General features: G+C 43.0%; 1 protein-coding gene across 1 annotated transcript in view; it reads right to left on the minus strand.

Annotated features, from left to right (window-relative positions):
- Positions 1–1,652: 1,652 nt before the first annotated feature.
- LOC307016876 (uncharacterized protein C14orf132-like) overlaps positions 1,653–18,466 on the minus strand; it is a gene marked incomplete at both ends in the record, with an annotated part of 61,906 nt that continues 45,092 nt past the window's right edge. The window contains one exon of the mRNA XM_079646235.1: positions 1,653–1,886. Coding sequence (XP_079502361.1) covers positions 1,653–1,886 — 234 coding nt within the window. The remainder of the gene's footprint in view (positions 1,887–18,466) is intronic.

The raw sequence follows: 18,466 nt of genomic DNA on the forward strand, positions 1-18,466 counted from the left end.
CTTCATGGATGTTAGAAAACTGAGACCAGCATCAAAATTCCATTAAACGAGCTGTTGAGCATCGTAGTTGGCAACAATCAAGTACAAATAAACTGTGTTAGAATGTGAAATTGCGTATCCGCAACGAGCCAGCAGGTTTTTCTGGTGGACCTGACGCCATCCCCCGCTGTCTCACGGAGAGATAACGCAGATCCTTCCTTCCTGCAGCGGTCAGACTATACAACCAGCACAGCCCCTAGTAGACCCTGCACAAAACAACACAGACTATAACACCTCTTGTTGATAAATACCAACTATGTGCAATATTTGCAGTATGTGCAATATATATATGCCGTTAAAAACTGTGCAATATATACCTGGCTGCTAAATCCGCAGAACTGTCACAGGGTGTGTATTATGTAAAATGTGTAACTTTAAAAATATATATAATTTCTTTTTTTAATCTTTAATACTTTTTGTATGCATGCTTTAGGTAACATTAAGCTGTCTTTGGCTCTTGTCTGCTGTAACAATGTAAATGTATCCCCTGCGGGACTAATAAAGGTATTCTGATTCTGATCGCAAAAACCAAACCTATGCTGCGTTCATGGAGCTACGTGGAAGTGGGGAAGGACAACGCTTGATTGTGGATACGTGATTTAAGATTCTAGCACAGTTTATTGCTCTTATACCTTGATTGTTGCCAACTACGATGCTCAACAGCTCGGTTAACGGAATTTTGATGCTGGTATTAGTTGTGTTTACCACCAATCACGGGAGTATTGTGTATAGAAAGTGTGTACTTGTATTTATTGCGCTACCTAACATCCATGAAGGCATCATGACAGAGGGAGGGCTGTCACTCAGGGTGCCAAACTACTCTTTGGTAAGCCCCGCCCCCCGAAGCAATATCAGGGTCAAAAGTCTGAAAGCGAAAAAAAAAGAGCTGAAAGCAGAAAAAAACGATCTGAAAGTGAAAAACGATCTGAAGGCGAAAAAAAGATTGAAACCTGAAAAAAAAAGATTTGAAACTGAAAAAATAATTATTTTGAATCTGAAAACGTAAAATCTGAAACTGAAAAAACCAAGTATTCAAATATCAAAATATGTATAAAAGTGAAATATGAAAATAAATATTTTATTAAAAAAAATTGCTGAACTGAATCAAAATATTATTCAACCTGAACAATTATTTCAAATACTTTTTTTTTTTTGAATACAACATTGTATTTTTCAAAGTTCAGGATGAAAACTTGGACTTTCAAATCAATTGTATTTTTTTGAATGATCAAAACTTATGACCCTGAAATAGCTCCATACTACCCACGTCTGTAAACAAAACTTATTAAAATAAACTGTACCTATATTTAATATTCAGCAATAATAATATCTCGACGTCTATAGATGTAGTGTAAAATCAGTAGGTTTCGGTGTGCATCACTCCATGCCATTTCACTTCTAAATTCATCTCTATTGGGAAAGGACTATTAGCCACATGCTAAATGCTAACCCGAGATGAAGGATTTTCAGAATAAAAGCTTGATATCGGAGATTGTACGTGAGAATTTATGGTTTTTCAGAATAAAATAGCATTTAAGCTGATGGTATGTTTACATTAAATTATGCCATAAAAACATTGATTTTAATTTCTAACATACTGCACAGTACTCATTTCAGAATGTGAACGCGTACACTACACCCAGGACTACAATGTTCCCAATGGTGGCAGTGATGGCTATCCAGAGCCAAATGGCGTCCCTGGACATGGACTGGGGGGGTTCCTCAGGCTGGCTTTGAGCTGCCATGGAGGCAGCGTGGACGCTGGAAGAAGAAGTGAACAGAGAGTGGTCCGTGCTGTAGTCATCATTAGGCGATGAGTCCATGAAGACCCCCGTCATCATTGGAATCTATGGGCCCAAAAAAAAAACACAAGGCAGTTACAAACTCGACTGCGACTTTATAGAATATGATAAAGCTGCTTTTCAAAGGTTCAGAAAGGTTTCAAAACGTTAACTCTGTCGAGCTCAGGCCCTAATAATAATAATAACCATTTGTCATAAGGTGTGCCTTGGAAACAGTGTGCATCTAGACCTGGTGAGGAAACTACCTATTGACTCAGCAATCACTGTAAGTTATATTCTTGTTTAAATAGACTTCTCTGTTTCATTTATTCTACTCTGTATAATTGTGCTGTAGTTATTGTAGCTGAAACTGTGCTTTTGTGAGATTTTAAATCTCAGATCTGCTCAACAGAACCTGTTACACAGGTCTCAGTGGGTCACTTGTCTCAACGCTGCATTACAATAGGCAGGAAGACTCTGCTGTCGCCCATCAGCTGAAGAGAGTTAACTAATTAGAGGGGCGTGGCCCCACAGCTGTGAGAACTCAGCAATCAGGTGTCCATTTTAGATAGCTCTTTCCTGGAGCTTCATCTTCAGACGAAGACTGACAAAGACATTAGAGTCCTGCGGGAGTCACAAGGGAGGCAAAGAGGAGGCAAATCCTACTTTGATTGAGCTAAGTATCTCTAGTATTTTATTTTATTTGTTTTTTTAGCCCCTCATGCTATAATCATGTGTATTTTCTCCATTCCTGTTCATGTGTCTTCTCGTAATTATCACTGGCCCCGTGTATCTCCTAATCGATATAACCGGCCTGCTCTCGCCTATCCCACATGCTCCACTGAGATCCAACAGCTAGTTGCAGGTGGCCTGTGGAACTGCCAGTCAGCTGTTCCTAAGGCTGACTTCATCTCTGGCTACGCTTCCCTGCAGTCTCTGGATTTCCTTGCTCTCACTGAGACGTGGATTACACCATCCAACACATCCACTCCAGCAGCTCTCTCCAAAGCATATTCCTTCACCCACACACCCAGGCCCACTGGCAGAGGAGGTGGCACTGGTCTCCTGCTCTCTCAAAACTGGAGCTTTTCCCTCTTCAAGCTACCTAACTTTGCTCCTTCCACCTTTGAATTCCATGCCGTCAAAGTAACCCATCCTGTACAATTAACCATTGTTGTTCTCTACCGTCCACCAGGCGCTTTGGGGGACTTTTTGGAGGAATTAGATAATCTCCTCTCACACATCCCTGAAACTGGCCCTCCCGCTGTACTTCTCTGAGACTTCAACCTCCAGACAGGGAAGATAGACTAACTAACATCTCTTTTAACCACCTTTGCTTTCTCACTGTCTCCATCCCCACCAACTCATAACGCTGGCAATGTCCTTGATCTCATATTCTCAAGGAACTGCTCTACTTCTAACCTCTCTGTAAACCCGCTCCACACATCCGATCACTTCTTAATTTCATTCTCTCTACCCCTTTCCAAACATAACAAACTAATCTCTTCTAACTCTGCACCTGTCCGCCGTAACCTCCGTTGCCTCTCCCCCTCTACCTTTGCCTCATCGGTGCGCCCTCCCTTCCTCTGATTCGTTCCAACTCCTGCCTCCAAACTCTGCTGCAGAAACTCTCCTCTCTACTCTCTCATCCTCTCTGGACTCTCTGTGTCCTCTCACATCTCGGCCGGCTCGTCAGTCCCCTCCTGCTCCCTGGCTAAATGACGCACTGCGTGCTAATAGAACCATCCTTCGGGCAGCAGAGCAGAAACGGTGGAAATCCAAACACCATGACGACCTCCTACCCTATTAGGCTCTCCTCTCCTCTATCTCTGCTTCTATCTCTCAGGCAAAAAGCACTTTTTTTCAAGATAAGATCCAATCTTCCTATTTCAATCCCAAAAAACTATTTTCCATCTTCTCCACCCTCTTGGACCCCCCCAAAGCCCCTTCCCCCTCCTCCCTTCTGTCAAGCGACTTTGTTAACTACTTTGAAAAAAAGGTTGTTGATATTCACTCTTCTTTTTCTGACTCACCTTTACTCACCGCTGGGTCACCAGACCCTCCTTTCACCCACACACTGACCTCCTTCTCCCCTTTCTCTCCAAGTGAGGTTCTTACCCTCATTACCTCTGCCCGTCCTACCACCTGTCCTCTGGACCCTATCCCCTCAAACCTCCTTCAGACTATCGCTCCTGAAATTCTACCGTTTCTCACCCATTTCATCAACACTTCTGGTCACTTTCCAAACAGCCTCAAGGAGGCAAGAGTAAACCCTCTCCTAAAGAAACCCACTCTCAACCCGTCTGATATTATAAACTACAGGCCTGCCTCTCTCCTCCCGTTCCTGTCTAAAACACTTGAACGCGCTGTCTTTAAACAACTCTCCTGTTATCTCCATCAGAACAACCTTCTGGATCCGCACCAGTCTTGTTTCAAGGCAGGTCACTCCACAGAAACTGCTCTCCTTGCTTTCTCTGAGGAACTGCACACTGCTAAAGCAGCATCTCTCTCCTCTGTCATCATCCTTCTGGACGTGTCTGCTGCATTCGACACGGTGCACCATTAGATCCTCCATTGCACTCTCCAAAAACTTGGAGTTTCAGGCACTGCACTTTCCCTCCTCACTTTATACCTCAAAGACCATACCTACAGGGTAACTTGGAGAGGGTCCGAGTCCGACCCTTGTCAATTAACTACAGGGGTCCCTCAGGGCTCTGTTCTTGGTCCCCTCCTCTTCTCCTTGTACACAAACTCGCTCGGATCAGTCATTAGCCCGCATGGTTTTTCATACCACTGCTAGCTGACGACACCCAATTAATTCTGTCCTTTCCCCGCTCAGAGACCCAGGTCGTCGCACGCATCTCTGGTTGTCTAGTTGACATCTCTCAGTGGATGTCTGCTCACCACCTCAAGCTCAACCTTGACAAGACGGAACTGCTTTTCCTTCCGGGAAAAGATTGTCCCACTCTTGACCTAATAATCAACATCGGCACCTCTGTTGCCCTCATTCCTCTTGGCACTCTCTTCATGCCAGCCTCGGGGGACCTATTGCTGTCTTCGTTTATTTGTTTAAATATAAATAAATGATTGTAATATTGTCGCACCTCTTCTCCACTCTCGGGTTTTGTTATATGCAGGGCCGGCCCGTAGCACTGGCGTTATAGATGTTCGCCTAGGGCGCCAGATCTGGGGAGGCACTGCGCTGGTAGAAAAACATTTTTGACCGTTGGTGCTCATCCAAATTTTCGGCCTTGATGTAACAACATTCATAATTAAGTAAATGTAAAACCCTTTTTTGACCCCGGTTACACTTTTCATTTGCCCTGTACGATGGGCGCTGTAAGTGATGAAAATGGGGGATGTTGGCTTAACTGGCGCCCGCAGCTCACAGCCAAAGTGCGAGTGAGTTTGGGAGCGAATGAGGGAGAGAGGGAGGGTGCACCGGTACCGGCGCTGTTGTTATTAGAATCTGGTGCGAGCTGCTCAAACGGATATTAGAAGAAGACGTTTCTACAATAATGTGGAGGGAGAGTCCTCTCCAGTCAGACTGAGAGGCTGATAACTACAGCTCAGTGAGGTAAAGGACTCTGAGTGTTTAGATAGTTCACTTTAGTCTAAGTTATCTCATTGGATCTCAAACGGTTTGGTCACAATTTATGGAAACAAATATTTCCAAGGCACTCCTTTATAATTATTGGGATAAAACAGGTTTGAAATCATTTCAATGTATACTATAGGACAGTAAACCAAAAATATTGTTTTAAACTGGAGAGATTTAAAAAAAAATGCACGAATAAATACATGTTAATAGGTCAAATAAGATATCAATGAACAACAAAAATAAAATCAGTTACATTTATTTGTTATTGGCTATGGTAGGTTATTGGTTATGTTCACATACTTATTTGATTAATAAAATGTAAACCAATCTTTTTCATATGGGTGTTTAGAGTTGTACCCCCTAGTTCAGTGGTCGCCAACCAGGCGATCCACCAGTGGTGCGGGTAGATCGCGGACCGTTCAAAAAAAAGTAACAAAAGAAAGAAAAATACAATTAAAATAATGTTTGAAAAATACGTTTTTAGATGTAAACCTATCATCCACCACCCCGTTAGCAGGTGCCACTTGATTGACGTATATATGAGACACCTCAATAATATAATACATTAACCGTGCTTTACGTGAACCTCGTCATGACACAAGAGACGACGGCAGGACTGTAATTTCCCATGTTCAGTGAACGCAACAGAGGCAACACACCAGACCAATCAGAGAGTTGTATGGAAATACACGTGTGCTTGTGTCATTCAAGCTTGGCTCTGTGTGTGTGTTGCGATAGCGCATTTAGTGTGATAGAGAGGGAGTGAAGGAGAGAGGGAGTGAGGGAGAGAGGGACCGGTGCTAGCGGGGACCGTGATGTTAGCATCTGGTTAGCTAGCTGCACTAACGGACATAAATAGCTGTTTCCACAACAAGCTGGAGGAGAGTCCTCTCCTGTCAGACTGAGGGGCTCAGGTGAGCTAAAGGACTCTGAGTGTTTAGAACAGTTTTGTCACAAATTATTAAAAAGATTAAAAACAAGAATACAGTTTAATGTGATTTGTAAAATATCCATAAAGAAAAAAAAAATCTGTTTACAGTTCGGTCTCATATGGGTGCTGAGAGATGAATCCATAGATCTCTTCATGTTGCTCTCAAAGTGCACCAGGTTGATGCTTTCAACTTCAATATTTAAAAACAAATCTTCCCGGGGGAGCATCCCCCCGGACCCCCCTTGAGGAGGTGAGGTGAGGTCCGCCCCCCAATAGCACTTTACCCTTGCCTATATGCCGTGAGCTGATTATGGAGCCTTCATTGTAACAGTCATTCAGATGCAATTAGCCTATATAAAAGGCCTCAAATTGGAAGCATTGTCTGGGTCGTCTTTTTCACTCAATTCTGCAATAGGTAGATCTCGCCTTTCACCTAGGCCGAGGTCGGTGATCTTGGGCTTAAAAAGGTTGGTGACCACTGCCCTAGATCTAGTAGTAATTCTGCTTAAAGTGCACCAGATTGAAGCATTTTACTTTAAAGGTCACATGTCATGGCCATTTCCACTGATCATAATTCCATTGTTGAGGTATACTTAAATAGAAAAATACTGTGCAATTTTCCAAACTCACATTGGTTTCGCATACAGCATCTCTGTAAAGTATGTGTATTCAGCAGTATTCACTTTCTCCACTAAACGGCTCACTGCAGCTCCTCCCTCCCCCCCCCGCCCCTCCGTGATTTCCTTGTTTAGCGATACATAGCCAAACACAGCCAAACTCAACCTGAACACACACAAAGTCACAGCCGAAATAAAAACAATAAGTGTGGCTTGATATTGAGTAAGAAAAAGGTTTATAGATTGATAAACGCTGTGAGAATGGGTCTGCAGAGAGAATTTTGCGCGATCCCAACTGTCTTTTATCAGCCTGCAACATGGAGCAGAAATCAGCAGGGCTGCCTGCACTGAGTGTGTGTGGATTGGTCAATTTGGACCAATCAGCGGGGGCTTAACGTAACGGCTCAGCGGACGTAACGTAACGGCTCCACGGATTGGCCCATTTAGTTCCGGGTACGTGCTTTTGTAAGCACGTACACAGAAGAATCAAATGGATGATGACGTCATGATGACGTTTCACCAACGAGGCGTTTTGGGGAGGTATTTTCTGTTTTAGAGTTTTACTCGCTACAGGGTGTACTTTTAGCATTTTTTAGTGAAGGTACAGCATTACACCAATACAATAAAACACAATCAAAACTGTCATTTACATACCCCTTGGTGCTCTGCCTACACCACTAGCTCCTGCAGGGGCATCATTGGGGACAGCAGCAGGGACAGCAGCAGAGACAGCAGGAAAAACTATTTTCTCTTCCATCTTACAACTGATCAACAGCAAGACGTCAGAGGGACATCAGAGGGACGTCAGAGGGAATCCCAACGCTGATTGGCTTCCGCGAGAACGCGTCATGTGAATTTGACGGCCGAGTTGAAAAAATTGAACTCTCGCGTTTGACGCGGCCCCCTTCAATCGCGTGATTCGCGCCGCGTCCACCGCTTCATACGCGCCGTCGGAGCAAATTCGCCTCTGATCGCGTCTCTGCATTGACTTTACATGTAATCGCGCCGCCCCCAAACATCACATAGCGTCCGATCTGAACGTAGCATAAGATTTAACTTTACTGTAACAACTGCAAAAACTCTAATCTTGGCCAACCTATATCTTGAATAATCTGTCACACCTGTTTGACATCTCCTCACAACAAGGAAAGGTTGCCTATTTTACGGTAAAAGACACATTTAAAGTTCATGTATAGGGCCGTTAATCGTTTCTATTATTAATCTTAGTGTTCTATGAATATATAAGTGTTCTATTAATAGTTTTAGTATGTACGTTTTCGTTATAACTTGGTTTCTAAGATTGTTAAACGCAAAGTGTGGTTTTTGAATTATCTCACCTTGAAGGACTTCTAGTATTTGCAAAATAAATACAACAATAATCTGCTGACAGTCAAGTCTTTGCCCAAGTCTTTACATTTGGTGTGTATTAAGATGAAGTCCAAACTATGTAACGTGCATGTCCCTCAAAGAGTTTATGGTAATCAAAAATAGTTTGAATTTTCAATAATAAACTGTGTAGCCATAATCAAAGTCAAAGTCAACTTAATTGTCAATTCCTCCGTGTGTGATACATACAGGGATATCTAAATGCTGTTTCTCGCCATCCCAAAGAATACAAATAAACAAATTTAGGGCTGGGCAACTTAACGTGTTATTAACACCAACAGTTTTTTAAATTATTATTATTATTTTGAAAGTCCGTTGCTCACTGGCTCTGAATACACATACAGACAAACCATGGGTCCCAGGAGGGGCGCGATGAAAGCAGTATTGGCTTAGAATGGGCGTATCATGCGTTTTAACCAATGAGAGCATTTGGGGCGGGTCTAAGACTGCTGCAGCGCTCACATGAACCAAAACAGAAACGAAGTGGCGGGGACAGAAACATGGAGAAAGGTACCGAACTCTGACATGGACATTTTACATCTCTTCAGATGTCAGAGTTGATACAGGGCTGCCAACATTTGAGTTCAGCTTGGATTTTTTTTTTGGTGAACCGAAAAAAGAAACGTTCATGTGTACAGTTTTACAAACGTATTGAACATTTACAAACTAGGGTTTCCCATTAATGAACCGGTCGCTACAGTGGAATACGCACATACACGGTGTACCCACGACTCTTACAATGAAGGCTCGATAATCAGCTCACAGCATATAAAATGGCAGGTGTAAGCAGAGGTAAAGTGCTATTTTATAAGTGTGTGTGTGGGGGGGTCCTCACCTCCTCCCCCGGGAAGATTTTTTAGTTAAATGCATCAAATCTGGTGCATTTTGAAAGCAACATTAAGAGATCTATGGATATACATCTCTCAACATCCATATGAAACAGAACTGTAAACAGATTTTCTTTTTCTTTATGGATATTTTACAAATCACTCACCTTTTAAACTGTATTCTTGTTTTACTGTCATATAATATTTCATAACTGTTTTTCATTTATTCTCATAAATGGTGACCAAAACGTTTGAGACCCACAGAGATAACTAGACTTAAGTTAACGCTATCTAAACACTCAGTCCCTTACCTCACTGAGCTGTAGTTATCTCTCTCATTCTGACAGGACAGAGCTCTCCCTCTCCTTGTTTTAGAAACAGCTTCTAATATCTGTTAGCGCAGCTAGCTAACCAGATGCTAACAACAACAATGCAAATAGTGAGTTTGGTAGAAAATAAATATACTGTATAATAGTAAAGTTATTGAAGATGATGCTACGCTGATGACACCCAACTAATTCTTTCCTTTCCCCGCTCAGAGAACCAGGTCGTCGCACGCATCACTGCTTGTCTAGCTGACATCTCTCAGTGGATGTCTGCTCATCACCTCAAGCTCAACCTTGACAAGACTGAACTGCTTTTCCTTCCGGGAAAAGATTGTCCCACTCTTGACCTAACAATCAACATTGGCACCTCTGTTGTTTCCCCGACTCAGACTGCAAGGAACCTGGGTGTGACCCTAGATCAGTGGTTCCCAACCGGTGTGCCGCGGCACACTGGGGTGCCGCGAGCACTGTCCAAGTGTGCCGCAAAAAAACGTATTTTTATGTTCCACATTTTTTTCTCACTTAATAAACTTCACTTCATATACACTTTATTTTATTACATGTACAATGGAGTTCATAAGCTAATAAAACTTATATTGCTCAGATTTAGAAATATTAAACTGCTTAAATTCTCATGATTTACGTCAGCCGTCATTGTTTACGGTGTGCGGAGCAGCTTTTTATCCTCGCGCCAAATAATTTCAAGATGGATCGTTACGTATTGACAATAAATAAAGAAGCACCCCAGCCCTCAACAACACAGGTAGGGATGACAGAACATGATGGAACAGCAGTGCAAAAGAAGTCTAAAAGCAGAGAGTACAGCGAAAGCTACCTTCGGTATGGTTTCTCCTGGACGGGATGCTGACTGCCCGACGCCAGAATGCCTAATCTGCAGAGAAAAATTATCCAACGAAGGAATGGTGCCAAGTAAACTAGCAAGACACTTTAGCACAAAACATCCTTCTTATAATTCCAAGGACATTGAGTATTTCCAGAGACTGAAATCACAAAATGAGAAGCAGAGTCAACGTATGCTTTCGTCTCTACGTGTCTCTGACAAAGCACAAGAGGCCAGCTATTTGGTTGCTGAGTTAATCGCCAAGGCAAAAAAGGCCCACACTATCGCGGAAAACCTCATTCTACCGGCATGTAAGGAAATTGTCAGGGTAATGATAGGGCCAGATGCTACTAAAGAAATCGATAAAATTCCATTATCCAACAATACAATCAAACGTCGCATCGATGACATGTCAGTAGACATAGAAACGGTCCTAACTGAAAAAATACAGAGAAGTGGCAAATTCGCTCTGCAAGTTGATGATTCAACAGACATAAGTGGCCACTGTCAACTCATTGCCAACGTGAGATATGTTGAAGGAGAATCCATTGAGGAGAACTTCTTTTTTTGCAAAGAGTTACACACACATGCAACCGGAGAGGAAATTTACAAGACCACAGCTGATTACCTGACAGAACAGGGTCTAAACTGGGGGATGTGCAACAGCATTTGCACCGACGGGGCTGCTTCAATGACGGGGAGGGTGAAAGGCTTTGTAAATAAAGTGAGACAGGTAAATCCCGATGTACAGATAACCCACTGCATGTTACACCGAGAAGCCCTTGTCGCCAAAGCTATGCCACCAGACCTCACTGCAGTATTAGAACAAGCTGTGAAAATAGTGAACTACATCAAGTCCCGTCCGCTGAAGTCGCGGTTGTTCAGCACATTGTGCAATGAGATGGGGGCTGAGCACCATAGCCTTTTACTGCACACGGAGGTCCGCTGGCTGTCACGGGGCAAGGTGCTGTCCCGTGTCTACGAGCTCCGCGACGAACTTGTTGCATTTGCAAATGAGCACGACTTACCCTACAAAGAACACATGGATGATGAATCGTGGTGGGTTAAGCTTGCATATCTGGCAGATATTTTTAGCCACCTCAATGACCTCAACATCAGAATGCAAGGGAAGAATGAGAATATCCTGACAGCCACAGACAAACTCAATGGTTTCCGATCCAAGTTAAGACTGTGGCAAAATAAAGTCGCCAAGAAAAACATTGAAATGTTTCCGCTGACATCCAGTGACCCAGCGCACAAGACAGCATTTTTTCTACAAGTTGTAGCTGCTCACCTGAGAGTGCTGGAGGAGAGGTTTGAGTCATATTTCCCTCCTATGAATGAAGACTTCGATTGGCTCCGGGATCCGTTTAATCCTCTGTCATTAATATCAGCCACAAGTTTAAACAGCAGAGCTCAGGATGAACTCGCAGAGCTATCTATGGACCGCTCCCTGAAACTGAAGCACGGGGAATTACGTCTGGATATATTTTGGCTGCTTGTGGGACACGAGTATCCATCCCTCTCAGAGTGCCACCAAGGTGCTTTTACAGTTTCCAACCTCCTACTTGTGCGAGCTGGCGTTTTCCTCACTCGCATATGTCAAAAACAAGACCCGGACCCGGCTGTCAGTGGAGCAGGACCTCCGCGTTGCGCTGTCCACAATCCCCCCACGCATCAAGAGACTCTGCTCACAAAAGCAGGCACAAGTGTCGCACTAGCACCGTATAACGGTCTGAGAAATGTTTATGTTTGGATGTTAATTTGTGTGCCTTTCTTATAAATGTATGATTTATGATTTTGTCAATCAGTATTATCTGGATAGCGAAATGCAGAATGTTTCATATTTGGGATGTGGTTGATGAGTCACATGACCACAGTCAGGTCAGAGGGCATGTTTCATCCCTCCAATTTTATTAAGTTATTATTTAATCTATGTGATCATAGGCCTGCCTCTTTTGAAATCCAAATGTAAAATAATAACTGTATTGATATGTATTTGTGTTTTTACACAGGTAGGCCTACTATTTTCAGCCAAAACAAAAAGAGCCTACTTAGTAGGCCTGTTTATAATATTGAATTCGTCATAGAAATGGTGTTGACATTTTTAGTCTGGTTCTTATTATTATGTGTGAATACATTATTTGTTCTATAAAATGTTCTATTCAATTAAATACACATTTGAAAACCAATTTATGGTGTATTTATGGTTTTTAGATTAAGCTCTGAAGTGGTTTTTAAATCTACAAAAAGTTGGGGTGCCTTGGGGTCGAGAAATATTTTCAGGGGTGCCTTGGTAAAAAAAAGGTCCTAGATAACAAACTGTCCTTCACTGCAAACATCGCTGCTACAACCCGCTGCTGCAGATACACACTTTACAACACCAGGAGGACACGTCCCCAACTGACCCAGAAAGCAACGCAGGTTCTGGTCCAGGCTCTCGTCATCTCACGCCTAGACTACTGCAACTCCCTCCTGGCTGGTCTACCTGCATGTGCCATCCGACCTCTGCAGCTCATCCAGAATGCAGCGGCTCGTCTGGTCTTCAACCTTCCAAAATGTTCCCACAAGACCCCGCTCCTCCGCTCACTTCACTGGCTTCCAGTAACTGCTAGAATCCACTTCAAAACAATGGTACTTACATACCATGCTGCGAATGGATCTGGCCCTTCCTACATCCAGGACATGGTTAAACTGTACACCCCAGCGAGTGCACTTCACTCTGCATCAGCCAAACAGCTCGCTGCTCCCGCACTGCGAGGGGGACCCAAGTTCCCATCAGCAAAAACACGTGGGTTTGCTATCCTGGCTCCAAAATGGTGGAATGAGCTCCCCATTGAAATCAGGAAAGCAGAAAGCTTGCACATCTTCCGGCGCAGACGGAAAACGCATCTCTTTCGACTCCACTTCGAGCGATAGAATTACTAACAAAGCACTTATATACTAATAAAGGACTGGCTTATCTAAAGCCAGTTGAGTAGCACTTGAAATGTTTGGCTCTATGAAACCTGATGTACTTATATGATTCTTTTTTCTTCAAGTTTGTATCTTCCTGGTCGAATGTACTTACTGTAAGTCGCTTTGGATAAAAGCGTCAGCTAAATGTAATGTAATGATGCCATATTTATTGAAGATTTTACATTATAAATATTCCCCATAATTATTCAAAAGCATATTCTTCCAAACTCCTTGCTGTAGTATGACAAAGAGGAGACTATTGATGTGTGTAGTAGTGAGTTTGGTAGTAATAAGCTGTATAATAGTGATTGAATATTATTGTATTCCCTTTTTTCGGAGTTGCACTTTGCAGACGGTCCCTGAGCACTCGTTTCCACTCCGGCTGCGGATAGAGACCAATGTAATGTGTCCAGCTCGGAGGACGGCACATATTGGCTTTTTTAAAATTAAAATGTGATTGTAGTTCGTTGTAAACCTTACCACGTTACTTAGGAGACGTCATTTGTGTCTGAATAACGTTTTGTTCATGAGTTATTGATCCGTGAAATCTGAATCTCCCAATATCGTTCCAACTTTACTGAACTAAGCCAGAAGACCGTCTCATTTCGTAGACCGCTCGGTTTTCTGTTCCTTCACTTTCTTTTTATATTTATTTGCATTCATTTTGGACGAAAACTTAGCGTGAGGAAAGGCATGTGTGGCGTGAGTGCGTGAGATATGGGTTAATTGCGTGACTCTCACGCTCAATGCGTGAGGGTTGGCAGCCCTGGTTGATAGAACCAGAGTTATTTGTAACCACTGCAAAGTTCAGTTTTCTTATCACTGGACTTCATGGCACAGTGTGGAGACTTGTGTTGTGAGTAGGTAAAGAATGTCTTTGGAAGATGATTTCTGTCTGTGAAGTGCAGAGTGTGTCTGGACTACCTGAACCTCTGACCGCTCTGGACTGGACTGATTCACTTATGGGGCTTTCACACCAACGTGGTTTCCGTTCTAGCTCCGTGCTAGAGCTATTCTGGTTCGGAACCGTTTTTTCTTTTCAGCCCCCGTTTTGTTCACACCGCCCAGAGCCCGACTGGTGCTGCCGCTGCTGCGTCATGACGTCACCGTTTTCGTCGCTGATTTTTTCCCCAACGGCGTTACGGCACTCACTACTACAACAACAACAATGGGGGACTGCGTCGGGTCGTCGATGGTCGTGTTGCTTTTAATCATACGAAGCCAGATTAAATTAAACAACGACTTCTCCAACCTTATACTTTTGTAGTGCCGTGGTTCATTGTTTATTTATGTGTTTCAGCGGCATTTACCGACCGCTGCAGTGCTGCTCTTCCACAGGAGTTTATTCTCCCGTTACCTCCGGATTAGCTCAGACGGCCGCGGCCGCTCTAAAGTATTCACTGTCTGACTGTCACACAAGCAGCTGATACATATCCCCAATTCCCCATAAGGGAATGTGTGTCAGTCTGAATTGAAGCTGTATGGCATCACAACGCTGTTATAAAAGTTTCTCTGGTATAAAATGGGTGATGTTAGCATAGCAACCGAAGCTAAACTGACTATCTTGACTGCTTGTTGTTGCTATCCTATTGTGGCCTAAGCCGTTTCCTACATGCACATTTTACCGGCGTATTTTTCATTATGATTCTACTTGTGATAGTCGGACATGACAACCAGTGCAGCCCATGTATTGATTCCATCCGATAGCTGCTATAATACAAAACAAAACGTCTGCCTGCTCTCCACAATGATCAATAACAGCGATCAAAGTAAGGCACAAATAAACAGAGTCACACGGGAAGCCTGGCTAGTGTTGCCTGACTTTATAAAGTGTTTTTTTTATACAAGTGTGTGGTTGCCTTCTAGTCACTTTGCTCAGCGCTACTGCTTGTTACAACTTTTATTTGCCGTACTCGTCTTTAACTGTTAGTGCAGGTTAATCTCGCCCCCCCCCTTCGACGAAAGCGTGATGTATGCGGTTCTTGCTTCTAGACCGACCAATATTTGGTGCTTGAAACGAACCAGATTCCAGAGCTTAGAAGCGGCTCCGCTGCGGTGTGAACAGGAAAAAACTGTGCTTTTCAGGCTCTAGCTCCGAACCGGCCCTGGAACCGCGTTGGTGTGAAAGCCCCATTAGAGCATGCTATGACCTACAGAGTCTTCAAAGCCAGTGAGGATGTACAGACACTTGCACACTGTCACACACAAACAAAGACACACACAAACACACACGTACATACAAACAGACACACATCCAAACACACACTCACACAAACACTCACACTATAGGGATGTTAAGATTCACCGATTTGCATCGGTGCACCGGCATAAACGTTCAAGATGCGAGTGCACCGGTTGAAAGAGTGCACATCGGCTACAGTTTGGGTTGAACTCGCGATGCATCAATTGTAGCGTCTTTGCATCGGTAAAAAAACGATTCATTCATATAATATCCCCTCATCCTGTCAGCACTCAGCAGAGACGATCTTTGATCTTTGCTTCGCACTACGGAGGCCGGGAGTCTCAGTTATTAACACACACGGAAGTCGAAGAGAAAGAGAAACACAGCGCACCGAAAAATACCTACAAATCAAACGTTTGGCAACACTTCGGCTTTTTCAAGAAAGACAGACAACTTGAAAAATCAATCGCAAATTGTAAACGATGCTGTGCCGCTTTATGAAAGTAGATATGGTGCAAAATGCGAGAGCGTGTAAAACCTCATGTGAGCACTTGCAGAAAAAAATCTGAGCTTGTGTGCATACATTTACACTTGTATAAGATATCCACGTAACTGTGAACCAAATGTACACTTGTATAAAATATCCACGTAACTGTGAACCAAATTTGAAGTCACAGAAGAAAAAAAAAAGTTTTGTAGCTTGTAGAAAAAAAATGAACTTAGTGATGAAATATTCACTTGCAGAAAAATACATATTTTTTAAATATATTTTCCATTACAACTGCAACTTGGTTATTACAACCTCTCAAATCAGTCATTACAACTTGACGAATCTGCTCTGTGGCAGTATAAATCGACAAATCTGCGGTCTTGACTTTTGCTACACTTCTTGCGATAAATGTGTCGCAAAAGCAATTTTCACCTGTAGATGTGGGGGGAGGGAGAGGGGTTGGAGCGAAGGGGCGGAGTTATCAGAACGACGAGGCTTGACTGCGGGGCTAACGGTTCGTGTCGCTACCAGTCCGCTGACATGGCGCGTCAATCTACGGTAAGTTTTGCCCATTACTTGCCCAGTATTACTTTGAATATTATTATTGTGATTGAGGATTAAATCCGCTTTGAAAACCACCGTTTTATATCGTGCAGTTTAGCCGCAAAATAACGTCAGTTAGCCAGCTAACGCTAGCTTTGTTGAGTTTATGCTAGCTAAACAAGCAGTGGTTTTAGTCTACAGCAGTAATTAATATATTATAGCCTACTGCTTTGGCACTAACGGTTGATAACCGTTTATGAAAATAAAACCAATTGAACTGCACTGAAATAATGACACTTTTTATAATTGTCTTGGGCTCCTGCTGTGTTTTTAAAGCCTTTGTAAATTATCCATGCTATTTTCTATTTAGCTAACGTCGAAGTAGTGTATGTGAAATCAACCTCACAGATGTGTGTATATTACAATTATTAATGTCATATTTCAAGATGATTACTTAGATATTACAATATGGTTGGTTGAGCTGGAGTTCATTATTGAGCTTACTCGTTAAGCAGGGCCGGCCCAACCCATTAAGCGACATAAGCGGCCGCTTAGGGCCCCGCAGCCACTGAGGGGCCCCCTAGCAAAAAAAAAAAAAATTTTTAAATGTTTTTTTTTTGTTTATCTCAGTACACCGTTGCTCTACTCTAAAGTCGCATCTAAAACGCGATCTGATCTAGCTGTGTATATTTTGTTATTTTTGATTGTTATATTCAATCCAGTGTTCGAAATGGGGGGGAGCCAAGGGGGAGCTTGGCTCCCCCGAAGAGGGAGGGAGCTCCCCTGAAGGCCGACTTTGAGATAAATAGGGGGAGCTGCATATTTGTGTCACACAGATTAGAAATGTTGAGTTTCTGTAAATAAAAGTTCTTGAAATAAATAATAGTCATTGTTCATTACAGTTTCTGAATATTTGTTTTATATTTGTGAATATTTCTGGGTGTTGCCATCTGTACGTGGCGGCGCTGCATTCTTTACGTTACTTACGTTGCTATGGTTACGGCGGCGATGCCGGCGGCGTATTTGAAATGTTCATAAAAAATATGGCGAAACGAAATCAGACAAGCCTCGCAGCTTTTGGATTCACAAGCAAAGAAGCGAAGGATTCTAAAAATGACAACGTGAACGGAACAACTTTTAGCTAGCAGGCTGTAAGCGGCGTTAGGGTCGCGTTTGACAGCTCCACACCGAGGGAGAGGCTTGCCGATGCGGAGCCTGAAGAGGCTTCAACAACGGCCACAGCCGCCGGCGCCACCTGCACTAGCAAACCTGACGATGCCCATGACCTGCCTTTTAACTGGACACAGAAAAGATGGAGTGAGTGGAATGAAAGCTATCCATGGCTTTTCATTCCACTCACTCCATCTTTTCTGATGAATGTGGATATGAGATTTGCAAAGAGGCAAAAAGTATATTGATCTCTCTGCCGCTCGCAGAAAAATCCACCGGAGTGCACCTTTCACAAGAAAGGATTCAGGGAAAAGTCAGCAGTGATTAAAAGAATAACCTGCGGAAAAAGATTTATAATCACCATAAGGGCCAGGCAAACGAAAAAGCGATCGAGATTTCGGAGAGGAGAAAAAAAGATGTCCTACCAAACAAGCTATTGGCGATCAATGTTGACCTAATGCAGGAAACATATAGATCTTTCAGGTCTGCCTATATGATTAGCAATCAAATAAATAAATAGGGCTCCCCCGAAAGCAAATGGGTAATTCGAACACTGATTCAATCTCATTAGCTACAGGCATTTGAAGCTTGTAAAGGGAGGATGACAGCTCTCACTCGCCACTCTGCTGTTCCGCAGCGCCGCTTCCCCTCCCTCCGCTGAAATGATGAATGTAAGGTGTATAGTAATCATAGATAACACGGCAGGGTCCGTTACAGTTTGTTTTCATCTGATTTCAAATAAACAAAGTATTGGCTTTCAGAATATTAAACTTG

This window comes from Notothenia rossii (genome assembly GCF_949606895.1).
Source record: "Notothenia rossii genome assembly, chromosome: 8".
NCBI classification, from domain to species: Eukaryota; Metazoa; Chordata; class Actinopteri; order Perciformes; family Nototheniidae; genus Notothenia; species Notothenia rossii.